The sequence below is a fragment of the Alternaria infectoria genome (genome assembly GCF_024043175.1).
Source record: "Alternaria infectoria strain BMP 0036 chromosome Unknown scaffold_6, whole genome shotgun sequence".
Classification (NCBI taxonomy): domain Eukaryota; kingdom Fungi; phylum Ascomycota; class Dothideomycetes; order Pleosporales; family Pleosporaceae; genus Alternaria; species Alternaria infectoria.
The window spans coordinates 1,666,810-1,694,806 of record NW_026250695.1 but is presented as its reverse complement, the minus strand read 5'-3'; the positions used below and the strand labels follow the sequence as shown (position 1 = coordinate 1,694,806).

Here is a 27,997-nt window from a genome sequence, read left to right as displayed (position 1 = left end):
ACGTAAGCTCTTCTACTAAGTACTTCTAGCTACCTTTAGCGCTGCTCTTATAGAAAAGCTTTTTATTAAAGCTTACGTTTCTTATTATAATTATTTAATTAAGCTTTAGAACCTATATTCTATAAATATTAGACGCCTTATATTCTACTAGGTATCTAATATAGCCTCTTAGTATAACTTTAAAGTTACGCTTATCTTATCTAGCTACTTACTTTCTATTAAGTAGGTAAGCTCTATAGCTATAGGTATAGATAGTGCTCTAATCTAGGTAAAGATTAGCTATAATAGTATAGACCTTCTTACTATGCTCTTTATACTATATATTAAGTATAGTGTTAGATACTAAGAGATTATAAGTATATAATAGGCTTATATTATATAGCTAGGTTGCTACTTCTATAATATCTAGCTAGAGCTTTTTAGAGAGATTTACACTAACTTTTATCTTAATAGACTTAGTAATTATCTTCTAACCTACTCTCTTTACTTCTTTATTTAGTTTATAAGTATAAATAGAGGTACGCTCTATAATAATGCTCTACTCTTTAGCTTATATCTTAAAGCGTAACTTACCTCTCTAAAATAGTGTTATAATATTATTATCTTAGATAATAATATAGATATTAAGCTTATAATAAGCTATAAGAAAGCTTATAAAGTTATAAAAGACTTTTATAATCTTTATAAGCGTTTTAGCTTAGAGAGTATATTAATAGATCTTACTACTATAATTATCTTTAAGTACTATAATCTAGAGCTCTCTATTATAACTAGTAGAAAAGTTAAAAAGATCTTATAAGATCCTCTAATAAGGTCTTAGAGCTTTCTTATATAGTTACCTAGAGATACGCTACCTTATATAAGTAATAGCGTAATACTTATACTTACTTTAGCTTATTCTCTTAATACGTATATTACGCGTATTTTTAATAAGAGCTTAGAGCGCTTCTAGACCTAGGTAGCCTACTCTTACGTACTAAAGCTTCTCTAAATTAGACTAAGAAAAGCTTCTCTAGAATTATTATAAGCGCTAGTTATTAGTTACACTTATTATAGTTAGGTAAAACTTTAAAGAATTATATTTAATAAACGTAAGCTTATACTCTCTCTTAAGCTTTACTAGTATAAAGTTATTAGTAAGCGTTTCTATATAAAGCGTAGAGTCTAACTCTAGATACTATAGTCTAGCTTTATTAAGAGCTACTTCTAAGATAATATTAATATAGAAACTTTCTATAAGCGCTATACTTATTAGAATAAAGTTTTTTATATATAGTCTTCTTTTTCTAGTTAAAGTATTTCTAATTCTTTATATACTATATCTAAGTACCTAGAAGAAGAAGCTTTCTACTTCTATAGTATAGAATTTATATACTTTTATAAAGGTCTTTAGCTTAAGTAGAGATATATTATTAATAAGATGTACTACTACTCTATTATCTAAGATAGTGCTTATAGAAAGTAGGTAGACGTTAAAGTCTATAGTAGAGTATACACTACTAATACTTAGCTAACTTATAATAAAAGTAGAGTTAATAAGTATTACCTAAATTAATTCTAGATAGATAGAGCTTAAGCTCTTAATCTATACTTACTTTAAAGTAGTCTATCTCTTTTTATTAAGAGCTCTCTATAGGCTATTATACTTTAAGTCTCTAAGCTTAGTAGTAATCTTAGCCTTAGCTTTATTAGAAAGCTTTAGAGGTTTACCTATAAGCGCTGTTTCTAAACGCTTATATATAGTAGTAGACTACTTATAGTGCTATCTATATAGATAATTCTTCTTAGACTTCTAGAATAAGTTATTATTATTAGAAGCTTATTATAGTACTTCTATAATAGTAAATACACTACCTCTGCTAGTAGAGTAAGTAGTATACTCTTAGATTAGCGTAGTAAAAATCTTTAATACTTATTTAAGAGTAATCTAAGTTCTACTAATAGTAAGAGCTTTAATAAGGTTCTACTATATAAAGCGCTTCTATTCTAGAGTAAGCCTAACACTAATTACTTCTAAATAGTTCTAGATAGTAAGTATATTATCTACTTTAGTAAGTTTATATACTTTAGCTTAGGCTAGAATATAAAAGTATTTCTATTACTAGCGCTTAGCGTTAATACGTTCTTATTACGCTTTCTAGAGATATACTCTATACTATAAGTATATAAAATTCTTAGTGTAGTTCTTCTCTAGAGAAAGCGTAGACTTAAGGTATTTAATAAGTACTTATAATATAGCCTCTTTCTCTATAGAGATAGAGAGTATAGTAAGAGCTAGAAGCTTTAGACTAATAGTCTAATTAACCTAGTTCTATAAATATCTAATATAAGCACTTTTTAACTACTATTCTATTACTTATACCTTATACTTTATAATAGATAGATTATACTTATTAGTGTAGAGCTTATTAACTAAAGCGTTCTATATAATTACTACTAGCTCTAGAGTAGTTAGAACGCTTATCTAGATAGAAGTAGCTATTTTAGTGTTAGAGTTAACATTAGCCTAAATTTCTCTACTTAGAGTATAGAATTTAAACTAGGTAAACTACTTAGGCTAATGCGCTAAGTTAGTAAGCGTAAAAGCTTCTATAGAGATTATTATAGAGTTACTTATTATAAGTAATAAAGTAGTACTTCTATAAAAGTGTAAAGATTAGTAATAGAATTAGTATTACTATACTTTATTAAACGCCTTACGTCTTAAGTATATAAATATAGAACTATATTATCTTCTTAAAGCGCTAGGCTTATAACTATTACGTTTAGAAGTATAGAAATAAATAGAAGATAAATTATTATATTATAAGCTTACTTAGAAAGCTCTCTTAAGTAGTAAAGCTCTTAAGACCTTATTTTAATCTATACTAGTATAATTACGTACTATACTCTTAAGAAGCATCTAGAGGTATATTCTATAATATATAGCTACTTAGCTATTTATATAAGATTACTATAGTATATAGTAATAGTACTAGTATAGAAAAATATAGTAAAAAGTAAAATACTCTAGTATTTATAAAAGCTAGTAGTACTCTATTATTTAAAAGAGCTAGTAGTACTCTATTATTTAAAAGAGCTAGTAGTACTCTAGTATTTAGAAGAGCTAGTAGTACTTTAGTATTTAAAAAAGCTAGTAGTACTTTAGTCTTTAGAAGAGCTAGTAGTTATTATACTACTACTAGGCTTAAAAAAATTATCTAGTTTTAGCTTTTTATAAAATTATAAAAGTAGTAGAAAAGTAAATTAAAGTAGTAGTAGAGCTTATATCTATAGTAGAAACGTATTAATTTTAAAGTAAGTATATTTAGTTAATATAATTCTAGTAGAAGAAAAGGTATAAGTAAGTAGATATAAAAGTAGTATACTATAGTAAAATAAAATAAAGTATCTAAAGTATAATTTAGTAAGAAAGTAGATAAAAAGATAAAGATAATAAGTAGTAAGATATAATAAAAGAAAGTAAAGCTAGCGTACTCTAGAGCTAGAGAAATAATATTCTAAGCTATCTAGCTACTAATACTAAGTATAATAGAGTATATATAGCTATAGAAGTACTAAATTTAACTCTAGAAGTACTTATTTTAAGTACTTAATTTAGTAACTAATTCTAACTATAGATATTTAATTTTAGCTTTACTTTAAGTCTAAAATCTAGCTATAAATACTAAAATTTAGCTATAAATATTAAATTTTAGCTATAAATACTAAATTTAGATATAAGAATAAGCTATAGAGGTATTTATTTTAAGTACTTAATTTAGTAACTAATTCTAACTATAGATATTTAATTTTAGTCTTATTTTAAGTCTAAAATATTAGCTATAAGTATTAAAATTTAGCTATAGATAATAAAATTAGCTATAAAAGTACTTTTTTTTAGCTATAAAAATACTAAATTCTAGCTATAGAAGCGTCTATTTTAAGTACTTAATTTAGTAACTAATTCTAACTATAAGTATCTAATTTTAGTCTTACTTTAAGTCTAAAATTTAGCTATAAATATTAAAATTTAGCTATAAATAATAAAATTAGCTATAAAGATACTTTTTTTTAGCTATAGAAGTACTAAATTCTAGCTATAAAAGTATCTATTTTAAGTACTTAATTTAGTAACTAATTCTAACTATAAGTACTTAATTTTAGCTTTACTTTAAGTTTAAAATTTAGCTATAAGTATTAAAATTTATTTATAAGTACTAAATTCTAGCTATATATAAGCTATACTAGTAGTAAGTATAGTAATTATATAAAGAACTTTAAAATTTAGTCTAAAACTTTTTTACTTTATAACTTTATAACGTAAGTAGCTATTAATAAGCTAAGTAAAGTATTAAATTTACGTAGTTATTCTATATAAAATAGTCTACTTAGATTTTATTTAGACTTTTTAGTAGTAAAGTTTAAAAGCTTTAGAGCTACTACTTTAGAGCTACTCTCTATTTCTTATTAGTGCTTATTACCTCTACTAAAAATTACTTAGGCCTAGCAGCCCTAAGACATTCTCTTAGGTAGGGCTATCGCATCGACATTAGCACGTCAAAGCAGAAGGTTGCTGCGAGTGGGGGGCTAGGGGAACTGCATTAGAAGAGTACAGGGATAGAGGTAGCGGGCGCGGCGTCGTGGGAGTTAGAGAACGAGACGAGTCTTGTTATAATTGCTCAGGTAGATCACGCACAAGCGAACGGATGGGTCATGCTTTAAAGAGAGAGACTAGATGCGCAGACGGTAGAGGAGCTTGTTGTTGTAGAGGTTGCGCAGATTGAGGGGTATAAGAGGATAATTAGGCAGTCGAAGACGTCGGCGGTTGGAGTTCTGGCAAACAAGTAGGCGGGTGGCTTGTCGTTGTTGCGGTTAAGGGACATGGTGTGCTGTATTGTCGCGTTGACGAGCCGAAAGAGGCGGCGTCGAAGATGCTGGCCACTAGGAAATGTGCGATTCAATTCAATATATACATGTGCATCATCTCCACTGTTACCGTAGCGGCAGAGACTTGTCCTCTGCGACCTCGCCAGCATCCTTCACCGGCACCGCCTCCGGGCTCGCAGCGGGCGTCAACCACGCTGCAGGCGCATCACTTTGCGCAGCCTTCTTCGCGTCCTTCACCCTCTTGTTGACGAAGCCCGGGTCAGGGCTCGCCCATTCGTAGCCAAAGCCGTCACCAAGCACCTCTTGGACCCCCTCGGCGAGGATCTGCACTGCCTTCCTGCGGTTCCTGCTCCACTCCCACGCACGGTACCAGCGGCCTGCTTGGACCGCAGTCTCCTTGCCGCCCTCCAATCCATCGAGAATGGATCGCCAAACGAGCATTGTCTTCTCCAACTCGGGAGCGCGCGAGACACCGATGACGCTGACACCCAGCTTGGAGCCGCCGACATCGTCAATGGACTCGTGTGTCCAGGGCACGCCTGATGCAGGGTCTCCGCGGGATCCGCACAGCGCGCCAGCAGATATCCATGTCTCGAGCGCGAAGCGGATGGCGATAACCTCGATGCGCTCGCCGTAGTCGTCGCAAAAGTGGCTCGCTTTGCGCACTGCCTCACGGAGGGAGGATGGGGCGGGGTGCCAGTCACCAAGGCCACCGACGGGTATGCCGTCGTGTCGGAGGAGGCCCATACCAAGGATAGAGGCGTTCGGGACGACGTCGACGCCTGCATTCTTCAGGCGCAACATGCCGCGCGGACCGGCGAGCGACTGGTTCTGGAGCGTGAAGTTGGCGTAGGACTGCACCGCATCGAGTGGCTCGCCGGTCTCGCGGAGGATGAGCTCAGCCATGTCGCCCAGCACATCCAATGGGTATCCACAGATACCAATGTACCGAACTGTGCCATCTTCGTCCCTAATGCGGCGGAGTTCCTTGACTGCTTCCAGGACCTCCGCCGGGCTCACGAACTCGACGTCGTGGCAATATACGAGGTCCAGATATTCAGTGTGCAGCCTCTCCAAACTCCGGTTGACGCTCTGGCGCACCCACTCCTTGCTGTAGTCGAACTCCTCACTCCCTGTCCGCCCGACTTTGGTCAAGATCATGTATGAGTTGCGCGGGAACGTCTCCCGGACGAACGGTGTCGCGAGCGCATCGCCGAGCAGTTGTTCGGAGGGGCCGTAGTAGGGCGAGGTATCGAAGGCGCGAATGCCATGTGTGAGCGCCGAGGTCACGAGACCAGTTGTGTCGAGCGCGAAGGGGTCGGTGTTGTATTGCGAGTTGAACGTGGCTGTACCGAAGACGAGGGGAGGGAGGATGGACGACAGCGGGGTGCGCCGGCCATTGGCGAAGGAGTATGGAATCGGCTTCTGGCGCGTGGGCAGACTGCTGACGGTTGAGGGGTGTTCGATGGGCGTTGTCGCCATGGTCGCGACTGTGCGGGCTGCTGGAAAGGCTATTGGCGGGTCGAGTACCGTCGCGTCGCTGCTGCGATGTCTATAGCGGGGTGTGTGCTTCGCGGGAGGATGCAAGCGATGCGCGCAAAGCAGGATAAGGAGTCGCGGTAGGGCTCTCGTATGTAGTCTTTCGAGTCGTAAAGCTGAGTATGCAGAACGTGGGAGAAGAGAAACAGTCGGCAGCCCGCGGTTTAGGCTCGCGCATGCCACGCTCCGAAAGCGTGAAATCTATGCCTCACCATCCACCGTTTCGGTTGTGGTAAGGCGCCGCACCGCGATGGCAGGAACAGATGGACTAACGGTCGACCCGCATGACGCCATCTGCGTCTGGAACGCGTTTCCTGGCGCTGGGGCGACGGTAATTGGTTGAGATGGAAAAGTCGAAAGGATGATTCATGGATGTTGTGTGATCAAAGAAGGGTCCACCGCTCAAAAAAGACCCTGCCTCGGCCGCCAATCGTGATTAGTGCCGAAGTATCGGGCGCGCATCTCAACATGCGAACGCCAGCACACTACTCCCGCCGGGCTTGGAGAGCTGACATGTCCGCTAGGTGGCTGCCTGGGCCGTTGCAGCGCCGTCATAAGTTTTGATGCGAGCTGCGTGCTGACTGCAGATAATGATACGGAGACGCTAGCGCAAGACATTCCGCAGCTAATCGGGCCGCGACACCTCCACAAAATGGTGCAGGCATGCGGCAGGGATGAACATCGCGGACTTCCTTTCCTGTCTTCGTTGTCTACTTCTTGATTTCGGCCTTGTTTCGCGATGATCTGGTCGCGATTACTTTGATTCGCGTTTGACTGGTTGTGTGACGCCGTCGCTTTGCCGGTAGCTGCTTTGGCTGTCTGAGCTGCTAGGTCTCGATTCTCGTTACGGGCACACCAGAATCGGTTCCATCGTGTGTCAAATTATGGTCTAGATGTTGCGCATCTGTACACTGTCAGGATACGCCTTTGCTGCAGTACAAGCAGAACGCTGCATACCTCCTCCTGCACGAGCTGAACGTGTCCCGCTATCCCCATTGGACCTGATTACGTAGGCAGTGGCAGTGGCAGTGGCAGTGGCCGTCGCATGGCAATGGCCATCCTCGCGCCCTCATCATCCCCACCATCGCGTTCTCATTGAAACCAGACAGCGCGACAATGCGACAGCGAATGGCCGCCCAGCGACTGTTCAGCCTGGAGAGGCGCGCAGATGTTTGATGTCGCTGAACGGTACGTGAGCGAGGAGCTGAATGACTGAGTTGCACGCAGCTTCCCAATGTAGCCCGCTGCTGCTCCCAACAGTCACTCTCCTCCTATGAGACGCCGAGCTCGAGTCGGGAGTATATTGCTCGGGCGCCCCCTTCTCTCCATAGGTGATACCTCTTTTCGGCCCCCCGCCACCAACGCATGCATCGTGAGGCTGAACCATGCTTACCCGAGGCCGCCTTGGTGCTGCCGGCTTCGAAGGCGAGGATGGCTTATGCTATAACTCCGATGCGTGCCTGCATCATCTCGCAAAATTCACCTACGACTTCGTTCTTGGCCTCGTGGCGTTCGCAATACCGATTCCCGTTGCCGCACAATGGCGACCAGAATTGTGCAACCAAGCACATCCACTGATCTCGGTCGACTATGGAGAGGCGCTATACGAGACTACAAAGAACGTACCGGTGAGGATCTTTCGACGATGGCAGTGGGAAACGTCACCGACGTGATGCGACAAACGACTGTGGTCATGAACGAGTTCAAAGGGTTTCGCGATGACGGAACCAAAAAGGCAAACTTTCGATCGGCGATGGGGGATCATCTTGGTAACCTCCAGACTTGCATTGACGGCTTTGCTGCAGTCGGGGCCTGTGTCAGTGCTTTTCCTCCAGCGATGCCTGTGGGACTCGTGTTCACTGCCGCCAGCCGCATAATTTCCGTGAGTAGTCAGCATCGTTCTATGATACCGTGTTGAAGTGAGATAGGCATTTGCAGGCGTCCGAGCAGACTACGATCGTGTCGAGGAGTTCTTCGCATACTCAGCCCGTTTCTTCCAACGACTGTCAATCCTCGAGGACAAAGCACAGTCCGGTCCGCTTGCTATTGCTGTTGAGAGGGTCTTCTCCATGCAGCTCTCGGTATGCGGCAGAGCACGACAGCTGATAAAGGAGAAACGATTCAGTGAGACAACGGCTCTGATGTTGAGAAGGTGCTAATATTTGGCAGAGCATTGGCTCAAAACCTTGTGGAACGAGGTAGATGAAGAGCTGATAGCAGCATATGCTGGAATGCAGGCCTCGATACAGGAACTCAACGAAACGATTACTTACGAAACCTACGGCGCTCTTGTGGCCGTTCAAACAGGGGTGGTCGCTAATAGTTCTAAGTTAGACGAGCTTGATGAGAAGCTACAATCCTACCGTTCGAGCCTGGACCAAGGTATCCAGGAAGTCTACGCAACCACGATCAGTCTACATCTCATCATCACCGAGGGGATCGTTACCCTACGAAATGAGCGGTTAGAAGATCGTGCTCTGCTTCTGCAGATCATCAAAAACCAGGATAAGACGACCAGAGCCCCGGAGATTGAGGAAAAGAAGAAGCTCGCTCAAAAGCCGAAGGGTGACATCGGAGATCGGAAGTTCCAAGCGTTGCGAGAACTCAAGAAGTTCTTCGCCGACAAGCACGATGTCTTCCCTTCGTGGCAGGATGCTCACCAAGAGAACCTGCTCCAAGACGAAGATTTGCGCGATTCCAAGGTAAGCAAAACGGCCGGATGGCTTCATGAGCATGCGAGCTTCAAGAGTTGGGTAAGTGGAGGAGTTCCTCTCCTTTGGTTACGAGGCACCGAGGGGATTGGAAAGTCATTCCTAGCCTACTCGGCCGTCCAAGAGCTGCGTCTACGTCAAAACGAGCACGACTGCTTGGCCTACTTCTATTTCAAGGAGGAGCATCCATACCAACAGTCAATGCAAAACGCGTTCGCTTCGGCTGCACTACAGATTGCCGGATCAAATAACAGATACGCCGAACAGGTAGCGGCCAAGATCAAGCAAGAGTCCAGTGAGTCCGCAGCAATGTCAACCTGGGAGAGGTTCTTCCTCTCGGTGTTTCCAAGTGATAACAAACTCGGTGGTCGCCTTTTCCTTGTCTTCGATGGACTAGACGAGGCGCACGTGCAAGAAGGTGGAACCTTTACGCGGTTTCTGTCGGATCTCAAGCGCCTAAACGCCAGTGTGTCAGTCTTTGCGACAAGCCGACCAGAAGACAAGCCCACACTGCAACTGCTCCAGCCTTCGATCCTCAACGTCACTAAGCATGAAATAAAGCACGATTTGAAGATACTGGTGAAGGACCGTCTTCGCACACTGCCGCGCCTGCGCAAGTTCACCCAAACTACCAAATCAGCAATTCGTCGCGAAGTAGTCAAACACGCAGACAGTATGCTCTACGTCGAGCATATGCTTAGGAGGTTCTCTTACATAGGTCGAGAAAGAGCCGTTCTGCAAGCACTGGGGAAGATGCCTCCAAACTTGCATGGACTTTACGAACTTCTTTTGGACGAGTGCCGACAAAATCGATCCGAAGCGCAATACCAGGCGATGAAGAAGTTATTCGCGTGGCTAGCGTTCTCGAAACGATCGCTTAGCCTCGGCGAGGCATCGAGCTTGGTTCAACTCGCACTGTCCGACGACAGCTTCGACATCGAAGAGGAGATCATCGGACCTTCCTCTCGTATCCTCGAACTTACCCGATCACGGCAGCCAGAGGACGATATAAAGGACGATGACAAAGAGGATGACGAGATCGATGAGCCAATAGACGAGGGCATACCAGAGCTCGGGTACGGAGACTCCCCTCTCTGCTTCCAGGATCGGTCACTGCGGGAATACTTCAAGAGCGTGAGTGTCGAAGATGACGGTGTAACGGAATTTCGGACACCTGCCACCGCTGCGCACCTGACAATTCTGAAGATGTGCGTGGCTGTGATGATGAAAGCGGCCCGAGGAATCGAAGAGCAAAGCTCCGGGCTCACAGTATATGCCATCAGCTATTGGTATGAGCATCTCAAGGAGCTGGACGCGGATAACGCGACCCCAGAAGTTGTTCACGATGTTGTAACACTCCTGCACTGCATCACGGCCAATTCATACAACGTCGCCAAGTTATTCGAACAGCTAGCGCGACATACAGACATATATCCCGAGCGCGCTGACGAAGTGCCTATCGCTTGGCTCGATACGCTTCTGAGTTGGACAGCCAGGTCATCAAGCCTACTAGTACAATTTTCGGATAGTAAAGTCAAGAAATGGACGACCGTGGTCCGTAAAGACAACGTTCTGCTTCGGCTTGCTCGCGGTCATGTCCACAATTGGTTGGACGCCAACGACGATTATTGGATACCCGAGAGATTCAGATTCGTCAGGGCCGCGTTGTCCCTCGTAAGCCACTTCTCATACGCAACGACTTCTCTAATGCGCTGTAGTCATTCCCTTTCGAAATCAATGAATCCAATGAACTTGGGCCACTTGAATACATGAAGGCCATCATAAAGAGATACAAGATTCTACCTGAAGACTACAAGACACTACGGGCTATTGGATGCACTCTAGCTGACCACGGTTACGCAACGTGCGATGATGACGATCGCGGAGTAGCAATGATCAAGGAAGCTAGCGTGTATCTCACGAGAGCAGTAGACTGTATGCGGGGAGACGTTCTGGACAACGTCGCTACAGTTCGCCTACTTGCGTCAGTATGTGGTCGATGCGACCAGTCATCCGACGCGGTAAAGCACTACGAAGAAGCCTACAACATGCTACCCGATCACGAGGCCGATGAATCTTCTGAACAAGAGCTGGATCAGATCAAGTCAATACGTGTAGCGATCCTTATCGAGAAAGCCTCCGCCCTTTCAACGTTGGAGCAGACCGACGAAGCTTTGCAAGCATTCAATGAGGCGAGAAGATTGCAGGGCGCACAACCACTCGCTGGGACCATTCTGGACGACATAACGCGACTCTTTCCGAATGAGGACGAGGCCCATAGGCTAAGGCTAATGGAGATCCTCAAGAGCTGGACTGAGAAGGAGCGCGATAGCTTCTTCACGTTCAATCTCGAGGATTATGTAATGGAGCGTACGGTGAAGCGCGTGCAAAGGGCAGCGATGCTGTGCAACGAGACCGACCTACTCATCGGCTGGCTGAAGAGTTTAGCCAACACCCTTCCGCCACAAAGCCTACATTTGTTCAACATTCGAGGCGCGGTGGCAGACATCTACTACCCAATGTTGGGCGATATCGAGAACGGCAAGAGACTACGTCAGGAGCTCCTAGCTTTGAAGACAAAGCCCGATCTTGACTATGAAGACTCTATGAATGAGGCAAAGACGCGCCACCGAATGGACCTGGCAGACATCTTGTTCTGTGAGTTCCAGATGACTGCTGATCCAACGAGAAAAGAGGCCATCATGGGCACCTTGAGAGATCTACCAAGCGCCCACGACAACGATGACGACAACAAGAACATTCGAGAATCCCATGTCGATATGCTGCGCGCAAATATGCTTCGGATCATGGGCCCTGCAAAGGAATATGAGAGGTACATGAAGGAACTGTTCAAGAAGTGTGTCGCCGGTCTTGAAGACAGCATCTCGTGGAACGACTCGTCAAGTCTGCGACTACTAGCCAAGGTCTTGGCGTCTTTGGACAGCTTAGAGTCTGATGCAAGAATTGCCATCAGCGCCCAGTTTTCGATCCTCGACTTTGCGGTCTATGGACGTCATCCTGAACCGGAACAGTCGGAGACACATTCCGACGAGAGCGACATCGAAGCTGGTGCAGAACAAGAGCTAGTGAAGGAAGAAAGCGAAACGTTTAACGAAGGCGACGTTATTCAGAACAATTCCCTGACGGGTGAAGCACATGATGCTGAAAGCGAGGATCTTCCGGAAGAGCCGATTGAGGAGAAGCAGGATCCTACAGAGCCGGGAGAACAGGATGTGCCTGAAACAGAGTCCGCCGATCAAACGGAATTCGATGAGCTTGATGAAGACGTGTTTCTAGGTGGAGGTCTTGGCTGCGACGGGCCATGCGAGACGAACATCTCATCGTGGACTCAGCCAATCTACTACTGCCTCATTTGTCCCAACTGCGATTTGTGCGAAGATTGCCACTCCAAGCGCGTCCAGCAAACGAAGGGAGCCGAACCGACAGAAGAAAGGACCGACGAGCCGTGGCTGAGCTTTTGCGGCGCAAATCACCGCTACATCAAAGGGCCGATGAAGGATTGGAAGGGCGTCAAGAATGGCGTTATCCGGTATGCGGATACGGAGATCACCGTGGCGGAATGGCTTCGGGGGCTCAAGGAGGAACGTTGGCCGAATGCTTGGAAGATCTTTTGGACGAGGCAAGGAGGGTTGAAGGATATCGGGGTTGAAGATTGAGGTAGAGGTATGGCCGAGATCCATGTCGCACTCTATGATAGAATCGCAATCCCGGACGTGGAGGGCCTCTGATCTTCTTGCCGCTACTCGCGTATATCTCATGCGTTCAATACCTCCGTTTGATGCTTGGTTTCACCCAATGCGGCCCCTCTGCGCACGTCTTCCCAAAGTTCAGAGCGTCCATATTCGTCCTATCCCAGCCACTAACGTACCTCCTGTCCTCTGGGTCATGATGACCATCCGGCTGCTTTGCACGACCAATATACAGGGCTTTGCCAAAGTAGCAATGTCGTCCATGCCAGGTGTACTGCATGCATTCGGCGTGTTCAGTAGACCCAATCCTGCAAGCATCGAGGTTGCTATGGACCCTGGAGTTGTCTGGGAGCTGGAATCCCGCGTCGAAGGCTGCGTCCCAGTTCTCGCGCTGCGGATATTCGCCTTGCAAGGCGGAGAGCAGGGCGCGGTATAACAGGTCGCGATAGCGCATGGTAACGTTGCTACTTGCTTTCCATTCGTTCTCCCATGACCAGAGCTCTTTGTAGAGAGCTGGATCGGTTTTGTGGAGGCTGATGACGGGCTCGCACCAGTGGTCCTCACCGAAGGGAATGTTTTCGAGTCTATGGGGGCTGAACATGGGCCATATACCGCTGATGTCGACTCCAGCTTTGTCGTGCAGCGCCCACCCTAGTATGCTGTCGCCACAACAATCGGCTCTGATGTCTTCTTTGTATTCTGTGGTGAGACGAGGACCCTTGAGACCGAAGGCGTTGCGGTGGCGATCAACGAGTCGATGCGCAGCGGCTTGGGAAAGTATAAAGCCGGCGCCTCCGTACGCGAACCAGACTTGTTTCTTCTCGTCACGCTGCGCGTCAGAATGGTACGTTCGTCCGGGCGAAGGCGATCCAAAATAGTAAGGCAGCGAGCTATTGTAGTTCTCCAAAAGACGGAAGACATTGTCCCAGAAGATGTATGTATCGCTCTCCAGGAAGACGTACCACTCAGCCGCCTTGTTGTGATCAATCGCTTTTTGCACTTCCGGTAGGAATTTATACTTGTCAAGCCTCCAACCTTCATGACCCTGTTGTAGCTTCGTGCCCTGGCGACTTGCGTTCTTCTGCGTCTCGTAAACGACGTAGTCCACTGATTTCAGGTACGTGTTCGGTGGCAAGTCTGCGAGAACGTCGATAGTTCGGTGGTCGCGACCATAGGTATGATTGCCATCTGAGACGATCAAAACATTGGAGATGCACTTTATGACTGTTGAGAGCTGAGCATCCGTTCGTGATTTGTCGTCTGCTGATCCGGTCTTTAGGATGACCTGAACCTTCGAGAGCAGATGCACTGGGAAGAGAGCGCATTCGTCTGTGGAGCCGTCCCTCCATTCAGAGTATTTTATTTTTTGAACTGTGTCGTAGTGTTCCAGGTCCAGAAGTCCAGTCCATTGTCGGCTTGCGTGTTGAGTTCCTGCGGTAACGGCGCGAATGGCTTAGGATGAAAGGCTTGCTTGCCTAGAATATCCCTTGGCAAGGACTCGATGTATGTCCAGTCGAAGAGAACGAAGAGATTGACCCCGATGGCTATGCCAATGAATGCGAACAGCAGCCGAAGGGTGCGCCCGGTGGCGAAAGACCTGACACTGGGTAAGAAGCGACGTGAGCCTGTAAGCATACTGGAGATTGTGTGTAGGCGTCGCGTCACAACACTCTACGTCATATCGAGTTCGTCGAAAGCAAAGATACGCCAGGAGTCTGGCACTGGATGTGCGAACGTCGAAAGATCGCAGCGCGTATAGGTGCACATGCTTGTCGCACAGGCTGGCCCGGGAGATTCGATGGCGACACCATGACATCTTAGGCGCCCTTCTTGGGGTGGTCGCCTTACCTGACACTCCTTCCAGCAGGATTGCGCCGCGAAACAGGGTGGTGTCAGTTAGCGAGGTTTGCCCGTTGTGATAACGACAGTGCCGCTAACCGCGCCTAGCTCGTCGGGCCCGGGCCAGCAGCCCTCCGTGCCTCCGTCGCGGCTTGCCAGCTCCTCACAAATGCGCTCGTACAGCCGAACAATCGCCATTGTTGTCCACTGATCATTCTAGCATGATGCGCAATGGCTGTCCTTATCGCGAGGAGCGAATTGAGATCATTGCGTAACCAGGATGGGCGCGGGGCGTAGGGCGCGAATGCAGACGCTCGGCGGCGGAGCAGATGCCGGCAGGCAACCACGGTGTTGGAGCAGTGCACAAAACGAGCCAGTGGAAGACCAGTATAAGATTCGCGCGAGAGTGATATTGGGGGCTATCCGTTCAATGCAGATCGCACGTGCAGCGGCATGCGTGGCAGTCTCCATTCGTGAGGCTCAGCCCGTGCCGCACCAAGCCAAGGTAAGGCGGACCGCGGGGCAAGCATCGCTATGAGATCCAAAGACGACTCTCAACACCACTCCTCAAGAAGCTTGCTAGAACATAAAGCGCTCGGTTAATCAGTGTTTCGAATCTTCCCAGGCCGTGTTCGAATGGGCATGCAGTGGCGGACGCCTCTGATCGACTGACCTTGGATTCGCCATGGACTTTTTGGAGGGGGAGACATGCGAGCGCTGCTCCGCCATACCATGGGTACGGTGGTATGTATCGAACTATGAAAAGCTGTATTTCACAGAAACCCCAGATGAACTCCAGAGCGCCGCTTGTCCAATCTGCCGGGTTATCGGACGCGGGATAGCGGGACATAATGAACCTATAACATGTCTGGAACAGAGCGGAACACACATGATGGTTGGATCCGGAACCTTCTTTTGGCGCTCAAATTTGATGCTTTATGACAAGGATGACGACGCTTTCGTTCAAGCGTGTAGAGTCCATCCAAAGCGCGTCGACTTTGCGCATGCGAAACGTTGGATACGTGCTTGCGTGTCATCGCACGAGGAGTGCAAGCCTCCGCTGGGCTCAGCTTTGCACGATCTTAAGGTGCTCGACTGTCACAATAGAATTGTTGTCTCGGCACCGGAACACTGCGAATACGTTGCGCTATCATATGTCTGGGGAAAGGCAGGACTGGAAGACGCCCCGGATTTTCCGCGAATACCAGACATACTCCCTCGCACTGTGGAGGATAGTATCAAAGCTACAATCATGTTAGGTTGTCGATACCTCTGGATTGACAGATATGTATGCTTACTTACAAAGCCATTCAGATCGATAACTAATCGTGCAGTGCGTCGATCAGAATGATGATATAGCCCAGCAGCATCAAATTGATCAAATGGGTACTATCTACTCTTCGTCTCAGGCGACCATTATTGCAGCCGCAGGTACAGAGGAGAGTAATTCAGATGCTACGTACGGTCTCCCTGGTATCACGGACGACTTCAGAACGCCGAGTTCATGCGCGGTAACCGATCGAATACGTCTCGTGCATACTCGAAGAACGAGGCTTGTATCAATACAGTTATCCAATTGGTATAGTAGAGGATGGACATTCCAAGAAGGCTATCTATCAAGGAGACGGATGTATTTCACAGATGTTGAAGTAGATTACATCTGTAACAATGACCGCGGGAGTGAGGCTGCTATCGGACTCGCTGGAACGCTACGCAGCCCAGTCAAAGCACCCCTTTTCGACTTCAAGGAACAAATAATGCACGAATACACACGACGCCGACTTACGTATAGCTATAACGCGCTGAAAGCTATCATTAGCGCGCTCGAATCAGAATATTCAGATGACTACATCTGGGGCGTTTTTGTTGTTCGATATCACCTAAACTTGTACATGTTCCTTCATTGGCGACATTCGTCACCAGTCCCTCGACGCAAGCAATTCCCTAGCTGGTCACCTATTAGCTAGCATGGCCCAGTTAATTACCCGTATCAGGTCGATTACCCGTTTCGGAAAGATCCTTGCATTTCAAAAGAATGTACCGTCGAAGTGTGGTGCAATGGTGAGTATAAGCCACTTAAGCAAGGCTTTAGAGAGCTCTCGCAACAACATCACTTGCCAGGCGCGGAACAGTCGAGATTTCTCAGGGTAACGACTAAGATAGTAACTGTAGAGTTTGTGAGCTTGAGGGGGAAGGCTATGTATCCCCGAGACGGACTTCACGCTAAGATCCCATATGGTGAAGCTCTCGATGTGTTTCTTTTCGCCTTCTGGGACACGGAAGAAGAGCCTGTGTGCAGATCTAACAAGGGAGGGATCTATCTGCCTTGCGCAGTAATCGTTCGACGACCAGATACGCAACGTAGGCAAGGAGACAGTACGAGATTCGAGAACGAAAGTCAAATCCTTATATTGCGACAGCACGACACCCATTACGAACGCATTGGCTATTTTGCGTGGGACCTTATCGAATATATAAGACATGATCCTGGAGACCCGTGGGATGACGACTTCTCGGAGGACGAATATCTACTACCCGCGACCATGCACGCTCTAGATAAGCAAGGCAAAAGAGCCAAGATTCCTATCCTCGACGAGGACCTACTCAGCCATGGAGATGGTAGACACTGGCTGAAGGATAGTGTTGAAACTACGTTTCTGTTGGGCTAGCTCCGCTTCGAGGCCGGGAAGGAAGACCGACACAGGAACAAAAGGTCGCCGCCGATTTGAAACAATACTGTCATGTCGTGGACACGCCCATAGCGAGGTGTGATATCTAGGGACCGCTACCGGCTGTTGTGTGCAAGTACGAATGTATGTCGTGCATCTTCGACGTGGAGCCGATCAAGAGGTATTACCTGTCAACATCGAAACGGCCCGAAGCCATAAGAAGCATGTATGCGCACATGCTCGGGTTGGGCCTCGTTGTACTGGCAGTTGGTACTGCACAATGAGGATGGGGGTATCGACGAGGTGCTATGGTGCGACATCATGAAGACAACAGGCTCGGATTGGATAGGTCTTAAAGCCGGTAAGACTAGATTTTCAGAAGTCACACGATAGCGCCGACACCCTGCAAGATTCGAAAGCGGTGAATTGGGAGCTGCAGAGGTCGCGCGATACAGATGCGCTGTTGACGACACCGCTCATTCACTTCGCGAATTGCGAGTCCCTTCCTTCGTTCTTCTATTTCTTCCGGCCCAAATCAATACATGTTTCAAAAATGTATCATGTTCTCTATAAAACAATCCTTTAGTAAGGCGCAGCTTGACGCGTCTACTCTTCCTCAAGCTAGAAACTAGTGCGGAGGAAAGGCGCATTTTGCACATCTATCCAGCGACACTGCCCAGCTCTAAACACAACGAGATGAGGATGCGACACCCAACAGAAGCGTTTCCAGTAAATGGACACATGGTAAGGGGGACTAAGTAAACGGTGGAACTATCCTCTGGGCAATCCGCACCAGTCTCGGCACGTGCAACTCCGCCGATGGACTATGAATTGCACCTATGTTGCATTGCCAACAAGACCAGCGATCCCACAGGCTTCTGACGAAAGACCAACGTGACGACATCCTCTTGCAACGGCTACTCCTCCATCTCCACCCAATGCAACTTCGTTCCAGGCCCTAGCATAATTAGTCCACTCCCCCAAACCAACATCTCCAAAGCAAGCTTCGCTTACCAATATCCATACTCGGATGACACGCATACAACCTCGTCCGCCCATCCTCATCAAGCAGTGCACCAAGAGGAAAGTCTACACCAAAGTCAGCCAAAAGTCGCGCAAGCAGCACCACCAACATACCAAAAGACTCAAGCTGCACCTCCTCCCCCTCCCCCTCCCCCGTGTACTGAACCGACTTCACCTTATCAAACTGACTCACCCAGTACATAGGCAGAGGCTCGAACGTGGTCGATTCCTCTTCTATCCAGCGGCCTAGAACGAGTAAAGTCACATCGTTGTTACAAAGCAACAGTCCATTCTGCAGCGTGAATATCGCAGCTTGCTCGCGGCCTCCCATGCTAACGGAATACCTTTCCTCACGGTTGGCGGCGAGATTGGCTGTCTCGGTATCAGGCAAGTTACTGACGAACTGGCCGTTGAGTTCGATGAGAAAGCGTTGGTTTAGGTTCGTCTTCGCCATGGTTGTAGATGTGCTTTCGTGGGAAGAGAGATGTGATGATAGAGGAAAAGGTTCGACGCATCTCTGTTTGTAGATTAGGAAGCTTTGTATGTCTTTACTTGGTGGTACGAGGCACGTAGCTCGAAACATGTGGTGGATAGCTAACCCGTACTGGCGCAGCACATGATACTGGAACAGATGCGAAAGCGAACGCAAGCCAAAAGCAGTGTGCCTTCCAGCGTAATGGGCTGCCGCACTCACACACACCATGGGTGGTGTGTCTTAGCTTTGGATGAACAAAGAGCGGCAAGCAGCGCCCGTCGCAGACAGAGCTGGGTTCTACCATGCTCACCATGTAGTACACACTAAGCAAGTCAAGCTGGGCATGCATCAGCGCGTCATCCCATACCAACCATTACCCTAAGTTCGACTGACTAGGCCTTCTCGGGCCAACACATCATGTTCAATCCGAGCTTCTCCGCCGTGATGAACTTATATGGGACTATTCACCTTCGTTAATGCAGATTCGCATGCAGTATGCAAGCTTTGATTCGTTTTCGTTTGCAAGATGGCTTCACGGCGCGTTACAAGACTACAAAAGCAAGCGCCACAGCAATACTCACTCCGTTCACTCAAAATGCCAAGAAGATAGTATTGTTGCAAAGGGTATTGTCGCATTGGGGTGACCGTTCAAAGTCGTCACTCATTATGTTATCAACTCACATCTATCTTACCATCTTACCAACACACATCTACCCACCAAACACACCTCTCTTGAAATGCGCGTCTACAACCTCTCCTTCTGGAGACCCTTCCAGCCCCACTCTTGCGCAATCAACTCCGCGGCGCGCTCACCAATACCCAGCACAGTCAACATGGGGTTGATGGTGGGCATCTCGGGGAAACATCCCGCATCCGCAATCCTGACGCTCTTGAGACCGCGGATCTTCAACTCGGGGTCCACAACGGCCATCTCGTCCTTTGTCACATCTCCCATCTTGGTTGTGCCAGCGGGGTGGTATACAGTGTGTGCGACGCGGCGACCGTACTCGGAGAGCTCTTCGTCGGTGACGACCTTCGGACCGGGCGCGACTTCACGCTTGATCCAGTTGGAGAAAGGTGCTTGCTTGGCAATTTCGCGAGCAGCCTTGAGACCTGCGACGATGGTGGCTGCGTCGTAGCCCTCGGGGTCGGTGAAGTAGCGGAAGTCGAGCGCGGGCTTGACGGTGGGGTCGGCGGAGGTGAGGTAGATGCGGCCGCGGGAGCGGGGACGGGGGATGTTGGGCGTCATGCAGAATGCGTCGATGGGGGAGTCGTAACCCATGCTGGTGATCATGTTAGTTGCAGCGCGGAAATGTGGGGTTGTTGGGCTTACCGAGCAGTGTTCAGGCAGAACGGGATTTGGTAGCAGTGAGCCATAATGTCGGCAATGTCGCCGTCACCACCCGCTGCGTTGGGGATCTCGCGGCGCAGGAAGATACCGGCGTCGGAGTCCATGGTGGTCTGGTTTGCGGGCACGGGCTTGTTGAGCTCCCAGAGGATGATGCTCTCGGGGTGGTCTAGCAAGTTCTCGCCAACACCGGGGATGTCTTTTACGACAGGGATGCCGAGGTCGGAGAGTTGCTGCTTGGGGCCGAGACCAGAGAGGAGCATCAGTCGCGGGGTGTCGACGGCGCCTGCGCAGAGGATGGTCTCGCACTTGGGGTTGAGGGTGAACTTCTCGCCGCTTTGGAGCGCGAGGTCAATGCCGGTGACCTTGTCGCCCTTGACGTTGACCTTGCTGACCCACGCGTTGGTCAGAACAGTCAGGTTGTCGCGCTTCTCCTCACCGCGGAGGATGGGGTGGATGTAGGCGACACTAGCGCTGCTCCGGCGGCCATCGTCGGGGTTGTATGATACGGAGAAGAAACCGACGGAAGGCTTGAGGGCGCCCTTGGTCTTGATTTCGTGGTTGAAGTCGTGGATCACGGGAATGTCCATGGCGGTTGAGCACGAGTCGATCCAGTCGAGGCAGAGCTGGTTGCGGTGCTTCTCGTGGACAGGCTGGACGGTGTTGCGCAGGTTGTCAAGCACGCGCATGAAGGTCTTGAAGCTCCAGCCCTTGCAGCCCTGGGCTTCCCATCGCTTGCAGTCGTACTCAAACGGCCTGAAGGAGATGAGGGTGTTGTGTGATGAGCAGCCACCGAGGACCTTTGCACGTGAGTGTCGGATGTGGGAGTTGCCGTTGGGCTGTTCGGTGGTGCCGTAGTCGTAGTCGAGCTCTCCTCCGAGAAGGTTGAGCCAGTCCTTGAGCAGCAGCACGCGGTCGTCCATGAAGTCGCTTGGGCCGGCCTCAATCAAGAGGACCTTCTTGTTGGGGAGATATTCGGTGAGTCGCGAGGCGATGACACAGCCAGCTGTGCCGCCTCCGACAATGACGAAGTCATACTCGGCATCCTTGGGGATGGAGGTCACGGTCTCGAAAGCCATTGTTGCGTGTGGGTGGTGGGCTTGGGGTGATGACGAGAATATACTTCTGCTAAAGAGAGCTTTTCACGTCAGGAGCAAGCTTATATATCCAGGCGGACTATCGCTCGAAGGAGACGACGTTGTCTAGATGGGCCGGGCGTCGCGATCGGGCGGTCGGCAGAAGGTCGGAGCAGCAAAAGTGAGCTGACGATGAGGCTGGGGAATGGAGAGTCGTGCGCCGCTGCAAGATGTGTCGTTCGCCTTCCAGATAAGACTGTGCTAAATAGGGCCGTTTACGGTTGGACCGGACGCGTGCACGTGCGTACCAACGCCTCAGGATGAGCGATGTTGCGACGGGTGCGAGGAAGGAGAGGCGATGGGCCGAAGGGGTGACTAATGGAACGCTGCAAGCAGGTAGTAAGTGTGATTGATCAATTGCGTCCAACAACGACTATAATGGTGCTGGCGACGACGTGGATATGTCACCCGTGGTTGCCAGTGAAAGAAAAAAAGACGTCGTAAAAGCGTCCGATGATGTGATGGGCGCGTTGGGCCTAGCGCGACCCCGCTGGGCTGCAGCTTCCGAGCTGGCCATCCCTGTCGGTCGATGCCGCACCTTCCCCGATCTCCGGGCGGTGAGGGCGGCAGCCATCGGAGCGACGTTTTTGTGCCAGACAGCAGCAGCGACAGGAAACGACGCCATCCCGCTGAAAAGCGAGCGCTGCTGCTATCACTGTCCTTCTTACACCCCTTGCATATCCCTCAGCTGACGTACCCTCGGCGACGTTCCGAAGGATTACTGATCGTGAAAGGAAATAGAGGCGCAACAGCTGCATCCAAGCTCGCCGCCGCTATCGCCCATACAAATGTTCGTTTGCGTTACATCACCGCGCCAATCTTGATCACTTGGCTGACACGCGCAGATCAAACTGTGCATAAGAATTCTCCCGGTACATTTCGCTCCTCGTGACCATTGTGGCGACCAAACTCTTGCGACTCCGCGTCAACACCAGAAGCAACCCCAGGCTTATCCATTGCGCCAACAAGCCACTCACCATGTCTCTCCCATATGCGCCTAGATCCGCCTACTACGACGGCAAGCTTCAAGCAGGCTCATCTACCTCCACCTTCCAGACCATTGATCCTGCGACTGCCCAACCCGTCGCAAACATCCACACAACCTCCAATGCTGGCATAGATGCTGCGATAGCCTCGGCGCAACGGGCGTTCCCCGCATGGTCCGCGACACCACCCATCGAGCGCGCGCGCATCCTCCAGCGAGCGGCTGCCCTGCTTCGCGCACGAAATGACGAACTCGCCCGTATCGAGACCAGCGACACCGGCAAGCCCTTCTCCGAGACCTCGACCGTAGATGTAGTCACCGGCGCCGATGTCCTCGAGTACTTTGCGAACCTCGTAGGCGGAGGTGGCATGAACGGCGAAACGGCACAGCTGCGACCAGACGCGTGGGTGTACACAACCAAGAACTCGCTGGGCGTATGTGCGGGCATTGGCGCGTGGAACTACCCCATTCAGATCGCGCTGTGGAAGTCTGCGCCCTGTCTGGCTGCCGGCAACTGCATGGTCTACAAACCATCAGAGTTCACACCACTGCATTCCACCGTACTAGCGGACATCTACGCTGAAGCTGGAGTACCGCCGGGTGTCTTCAACGTCGTACAGGGCGGCGGCGAGGTCGGCGCATGCCTCACCAAGCACTCCGGCATCGCCAAGGTCAGCTTCACCGGACAGGTCTCGACAGGCAAGAAGGTCGCAGGTAGCGCATCCGGCGAGATGAAGTACGTGACAATGGAGCTGGGCGGCAAGTCGGCATGCGTCATTCTTCCAGATGCGGATGTCGACCAGGCAGTCGACGGCGCGATGCTGGCCAACTTCTTCTCAACAGGACAGGTCTGCACCAACGGCACACGAGTCTTTATTCCCGAAGCAATGAAGTCGGAATTCGAGAAGCGATTGCTGAAGAAGATGCAATACATTCGTCCGGGCAACCTCCACGACATGGCCACCAACTTCGGCCCGCTGGTATCGAAGCCGCACTACGAGAAGGTCATACAATACATCAAGCACGGCCGCGACAACGACAAGGCAAAGATGCTATGCGGCGGCCCTGAGACCCCATCATGGGTTGCGTCACACAGCGACAAGGCATACCAGAACGGCTACTGGGTCCAACCCACCGTCTTCACAGATTGCACCGACGACATGAAGATCGTCCGGGAAGAAATCTTCGGCCCTGTCATGTCCATCCTCACATACAAGACGGTCGAGGAAGTCGTCCAACGCGCCAACAACACCGATGTCGGTCTTGCGGCGGGTGTCTTCACCAAAGACCTTAACCTCGCGCACAAGGTTATCGCTCAGCTCGAAGCGGGTATCACATGGGTCAACACTTGGGGCGAAAGCCCGGCTGAGATGAGCGTTGGTGGCTGGAAGCAGAGTGGTGTTGGTGTGGAGAATGGTAAGAAGGGTCTTGAGGCTTGGGTTAGGAATAAGAGTACGCTTGTTGAGATGGGTGGGGCTGTACCGACTGTTTTTGCGAAGCTGTAGAGAAGTAACTTGTGAGAGGATGGGTGTATATAGGCAATACCATGGATTATCAGGCAGCCATGTTGAGGTCATGTCGTGTTGTACTGATTGACCCTTCGTGGAAGCAATAGGCCTTGGTCGGCGTTCTTTGACCGAGAGTGGACAACGTCGGGGATTATAGACTGAGAAGAATCGAAGTCATCACGGTGATCACAGCATAGCACGCATCTGTGGAAGAAAGTGGAGAAGAGAAAGAATGAACGGCAACAGATGTTCAATCAAGAACGGTTGACTCAGACATCAACAAACTGCGCGATACGAACAGCAAGTACCATCAAATCCATTCCTCTACACATCCATCCCCATCTTCCTGCTCACTCATCCTCCCATCCACGCCCACCCCTACACAGTAAGCGTATAAGTAACACTATCACACTTTCCATTAACAATCTGCCGATCCCCACTCGCCAACTGCAACAATCCCCTCCACGTCCCGCCATGCTGCATGTTGAAGCATGCCTGGTTGATGTTGTTGTTCGTCATGAATTCTAGGCCGCGCGTCACGGCGTCTTTCATGGTTTTGACTTCGGCGGTTGTGTCGCAGTTTTTTCCGGTTGTTGCCGCGTGGTATTGGTAGTTTACTCTGGGAGGGGGGAGGGTTAGTGGTGGTGGGTTGGAGGATGGGAGGGGGGATGGGATAGTAGACGTACCCGTCAACAGCACCAGAGATGACACCACAAGTGTTGGCCTCGCTTTGCGCCTTCATGAGATTGGATACGTAGGTCGCAATTGCATTCACGTTGAGTGCGACCATGGAGCCTGCGCCCAGAATGGCGATTTGCTCTTCGATGGTGAGGCGTTTGGCGAGGTCGTCGCTGGAGTGGAGTGTTAGCAGGAGATTGGAGGAATGGTGTGGAAAGAGACTTTTGCGTCGTACGTACCTAGACTGTGTCTCCTCGCTCAATGATGGCAGAGCCTCCCGCTCAGGGAGGGAGAGGGCCATGGCGTTGTAGCCGAGACAGAGGGCGGTTGCGGCGATGGTTGAGAAACGCATGATGGGTAGTGGATTGGGGATGTTGTATTGTAAGAGATGAAAGCACGGTAAAGTAGTTATGGTTGAGTGGTGAGGATGATGCGGTAGAACTGTGTGTCTTACCCGATATATATACACTCTCACGATGAACCGTTCCGACTGATAAGTTGTCAAGAGTCGAGCACAGATTGACTTGCTGCACGCCTTGAGCCATGATGATCAAGTGCTTGCACGCCTGATGTCAACGGGTCTGGAGAGAAAAGCCTCGCGATACGACCGAAGTGTACTGGATAGAGGCAAGATGCTTGATTGGCAAGCAGGTAGACCGATGCTGTCTTCATCGCATCCCGTGGAAACCGCCGTACAACCCTGTTATGTGTAAGGCGCCCCTCTTGGATCAGCGTCTATACAATATCAATCATGGTGTTGCACTTCGCCGTCTCTTAGGCGTTCCCTCATTAGCCTGTGCAGCGGTCCGATTGGAGACGTTGAACCCCATCTTTCTGCGGTGTTTTAGTAATCACAGCCCCCGCAAAGTTCCCGCGCTCAAAAATAGCCGCTTTGAGTAGACTATCTACGTCAGCATCGCTCAGGCGTTCCATGTTTAGTCGTCGTGCATAGCCGCAAGAGGCTGTGTACCTAAGGCGTACCGGATCGGTCCGTAAAAGAACCCTACGTTTGCGCCGACCGACATCTCCGGATCTTGAAACCAAGACAGATCAAGATCGGCATAAGCTTTCGCGGGGCGGGCTTATTTCGACTGCGACACTCAATTATCTCCTTGTACCGTACATCAGGCACCCCGCGATCATCTATCTCGGTCCTTTGCTACAGTGTTGCGGCATGGATTCACGTCGCCGTCTAGACAACCTCCTCTCTCATTTTGTGATCAAGGCGGGCAGTGTGTTTGGAGGCCTCATGAAGCTGAGGCCGACGAGGCAGAAACGGTTGTTGAGGGTATGGATGTTGACGAAGAGGGTAGGTAGAGCGCAGGCCTGATTTAGGTTGTGTGCGTTTAAAGATGTATATAAGTAATCGATGCGTCGAGATAGAGGTTATTATCCCACCACAACGATTCCTCTCGAGTCACAATACACAACCGAAATACCCCTTTTGCTACACCTCACCTCTTCACAATGCGTTTCCAGCTCGCCCACATCTTCTGCCTCCTCGGCGCTGCCGAGTCTCTCGCCATCGGTGCCCCCGAGAAAGAGTAAGTCATCGTTCCCCCTTGTTCTACATCAGTTATTACAATCCACTGACACAAACCCTCTAGCTACGCCCTTCTCGACACGAGGAACATCGCCTCCCCCCTCTCCCCCCGCACCGACATCGAAGTCGCCGCCGGCTTCGTCAGCCAAGGCGCCACCGCGACCCTCGCCATCGTCTCCATCGCCAACTACCTCGCCGTCTACATCAAAGGCCAATCCGACGTCAACAGCTGCTCCGTGATCTCCGGAAACGTCGACGGCGCCGTGTGGCAGTACTACGCGACCACTTCGGGCCCGAAGTGCGACACGACATCTGAGTCTAAGACGATTAGGAATGCGGTTGAGAGGGAGTTGAAGTGGATGCAGGAGAATGGGTATGATGCTGCTTGCTTTAAGATGGACCATGGGGGTACTTGGGAGGGACATCTCAAGATTGCGCTCAATGGGAAGCCGATTGCTAGTGATACGCAGTGCAACTCGGCGAAGTTTGTCAATTTGTAGATGTGTGGGATAGTGGGGATTGGGGACAGCATTGGTGACATGGGCTGTTGTACGAGGCATCTCGTTTTAGGCGCGTGACTTAGTGTTAGCTGGCTTCATCATATATTGTCGTGGTTACATTTACATCGCATAATCCTTCGTCTATCTACCCCCGTCTGTTACATGTCTTCATCATCATCATCGTCGAACTCAAACACTCGCGTGAGGCCATCGTCTTCATGTTCAGCCTCCCGCTCCTCACTCTCTTCAGATCCTCCCGGCACAAATTCCTGCTCTCCTTCCTGTCCATCAGTTTCTTCCCGCATATCCAAAGGCCCCCTACCCTCAAACCTCAGCGTACCATCCATCTCATGCGTAGCCAGCACATACCCCCCTTCCTCATCCACTCCTCCGGTGAACACTTGTCCATCCCGCTCTCTTCTCCTCCTGTCCCTTCTTCTCTGCTCAGCCTGTCGCCTCCTTCTATCTCGCTCTTCCTTCCCTTGGATCCACCTTCTCATTGGTCTGGGAAGCTCATTCGGCATGACGCCTGTTTTCTCCATGCCCCAGGTGGTGAAAGAGAGGGCCGCACGGTTGGTGGAGGAAAGAGTTGCTGCGCCGATACTCCATGATGCGCGGCCGATGCCAGACGATGCGAGGGCGCTGGCGAAAGAAAGGGTTGCAGTGGAGACCTCGGACAGCGCGGCGCTGGTATCGTGCAGTGCGGCGGGCCAAGTGCCGGGGAAGGGTGTGGCGCTCGGAAGGGAAGACGTTTGGGGCGATGGGAGGTCTTCCCAGCTTGATGAAGAGGACGAGGAAGCGGATAAGGGCTGAGGAGGGGTTTCTTCTTCGTCGGAACCGATTTGCGACTCAGCGGCGGTGCTGGTGCGGATATTGGCCGAGCGAGATTGTGGTTCTGGCTCCGCTTGCGCTTCTTCGAAGTCGCGTTGTTGTGCTGCGCTTAGTGCTGCGGACTGCATGGGCGCATTTTCGAAGCCGTCGTGGGCACTGTAGTATGTTTCTGTTTCTGATGAGGCCTTGCGTTGTTGGCGGCCTCTCGGAGCGCTATCGCCCTTTCCGGAAGGGTCGTTGCTGCCTACAGCCTTTCGTGGACGCCCGATCTTGTCGACCATCTTGGATGTTACAGTATACGATGAGTGCCGTGACTACTCTATGTGGTGTAATATTATTATAAGGTTGCTGACTACAGTTGCGCGATAATGTACCAGCGAAACGCGAAGATGGTGCGTGGAGTGTACAGAGGAGGTGGGTGACTGCACTTCGTACCGTGGTGGACGAGGTGGTGGTTGCCGTATGTGGTGAATGCGAGAAGTTCAACGCGCGATTCAATCGGAATAGGGAAGTGCGAACGCCTGCGCCAACGTCACTGCCTTACCGACAACGGGGAATCCGCGAGAAGATAGAGGAGGAGAGCTGGCGACCGAACGGGCAGAATGCGCATCGCCAAAACATCTTCACAATTTT

At 49.4% G+C, this 27,997-nt stretch overlaps 8 protein-coding genes across 8 annotated transcripts; 4 read left to right on the top strand and 4 right to left on the bottom strand.

The window, feature by feature from the left end:
* Positions 1-4,974: 4,974 nt before the first annotated feature.
* On the bottom strand, positions 4,975-6,351 carry J4E92_004878 (uncharacterized protein; the record flags this gene model as incomplete). Its single annotated transcript, XM_051496266.1, has 1 exon — positions 4,975-6,351. One exon carries the CDS (start codon positions 6,349-6,351, stop codon positions 4,975-4,977), a length of 1,377 nt encoding a protein of 458 aa, XP_051354106.1.
* A 1,894-nt stretch (positions 6,352-8,245) lies between these two features.
* On the top strand, positions 8,246-10,892 carry J4E92_004877 (uncharacterized protein; the record flags this gene model as incomplete). Its single annotated transcript, XM_051496265.1, has 2 exons — positions 8,246-8,251; positions 8,646-10,892. The coding sequence occupies 2 exons, from the start codon at positions 8,246-8,248 to the stop codon at positions 10,890-10,892; spliced, it is 2,253 nt and encodes a 750-aa protein (XP_051354105.1).
* A 226-nt stretch (positions 10,893-11,118) lies between these two features.
* Positions 11,119-12,796, top strand: J4E92_004876 (uncharacterized protein; the record flags this gene model as incomplete). Its single annotated transcript, XM_051496264.1, is given in 2 exon segments — positions 11,119-11,127; positions 11,147-12,796. The coding sequence occupies 2 exon segments, from the start codon at positions 11,119-11,121 to the stop codon at positions 12,794-12,796; spliced, it is 1,659 nt and encodes a 552-aa protein (XP_051354104.1).
* Positions 12,797-12,902: 106 nt separating this feature from the next.
* On the bottom strand, positions 12,903-14,509 carry J4E92_004875 (uncharacterized protein; the record flags this gene model as incomplete). The annotated part of the gene is made up of 2 exons (XM_051496263.1): positions 12,903-14,244; positions 14,505-14,509. The coding sequence occupies 2 exons, from the start codon at positions 14,507-14,509 to the stop codon at positions 12,903-12,905; spliced, it is 1,347 nt and encodes a 448-aa protein (XP_051354103.1).
* A 5,071-nt stretch (positions 14,510-19,580) lies between these two features.
* Positions 19,581-21,262, bottom strand: J4E92_004874 (uncharacterized protein; the record flags this gene model as incomplete). Its single annotated transcript, XM_051496262.1, has 2 exons — positions 19,581-20,118; positions 20,169-21,262. 2 exons carry the CDS (start codon positions 21,260-21,262, stop codon positions 19,581-19,583), a joined length of 1,632 nt encoding a protein of 543 aa, XP_051354102.1.
* A 1,035-nt stretch (positions 21,263-22,297) lies between these two features.
* Positions 22,298-23,809, top strand: J4E92_004873 (uncharacterized protein; the record flags this gene model as incomplete). The annotated part of the gene is made up of 1 exon (XM_051496261.1): positions 22,298-23,809. One exon carries the CDS (start codon positions 22,298-22,300, stop codon positions 23,807-23,809), a length of 1,512 nt encoding a protein of 503 aa, XP_051354101.1.
* Positions 23,810-25,957: 2,148 nt separating this feature from the next.
* On the top strand, positions 25,958-26,533 carry J4E92_004872 (uncharacterized protein; the record flags this gene model as incomplete). The annotated part of the gene is made up of 2 exons (XM_051496260.1): positions 25,958-26,034; positions 26,098-26,533. 2 exons carry the CDS (start codon positions 25,958-25,960, stop codon positions 26,531-26,533), a joined length of 513 nt encoding a protein of 170 aa, XP_051354100.1.
* A 158-nt stretch (positions 26,534-26,691) lies between these two features.
* On the bottom strand, positions 26,692-27,645 carry J4E92_004871 (uncharacterized protein; the record flags this gene model as incomplete). The annotated part of the gene is made up of 1 exon (XM_051496259.1): positions 26,692-27,645. One exon carries the CDS (start codon positions 27,643-27,645, stop codon positions 26,692-26,694), a length of 954 nt encoding a protein of 317 aa, XP_051354099.1.
* Positions 27,646-27,997: the final 352 nt, after the last annotated feature.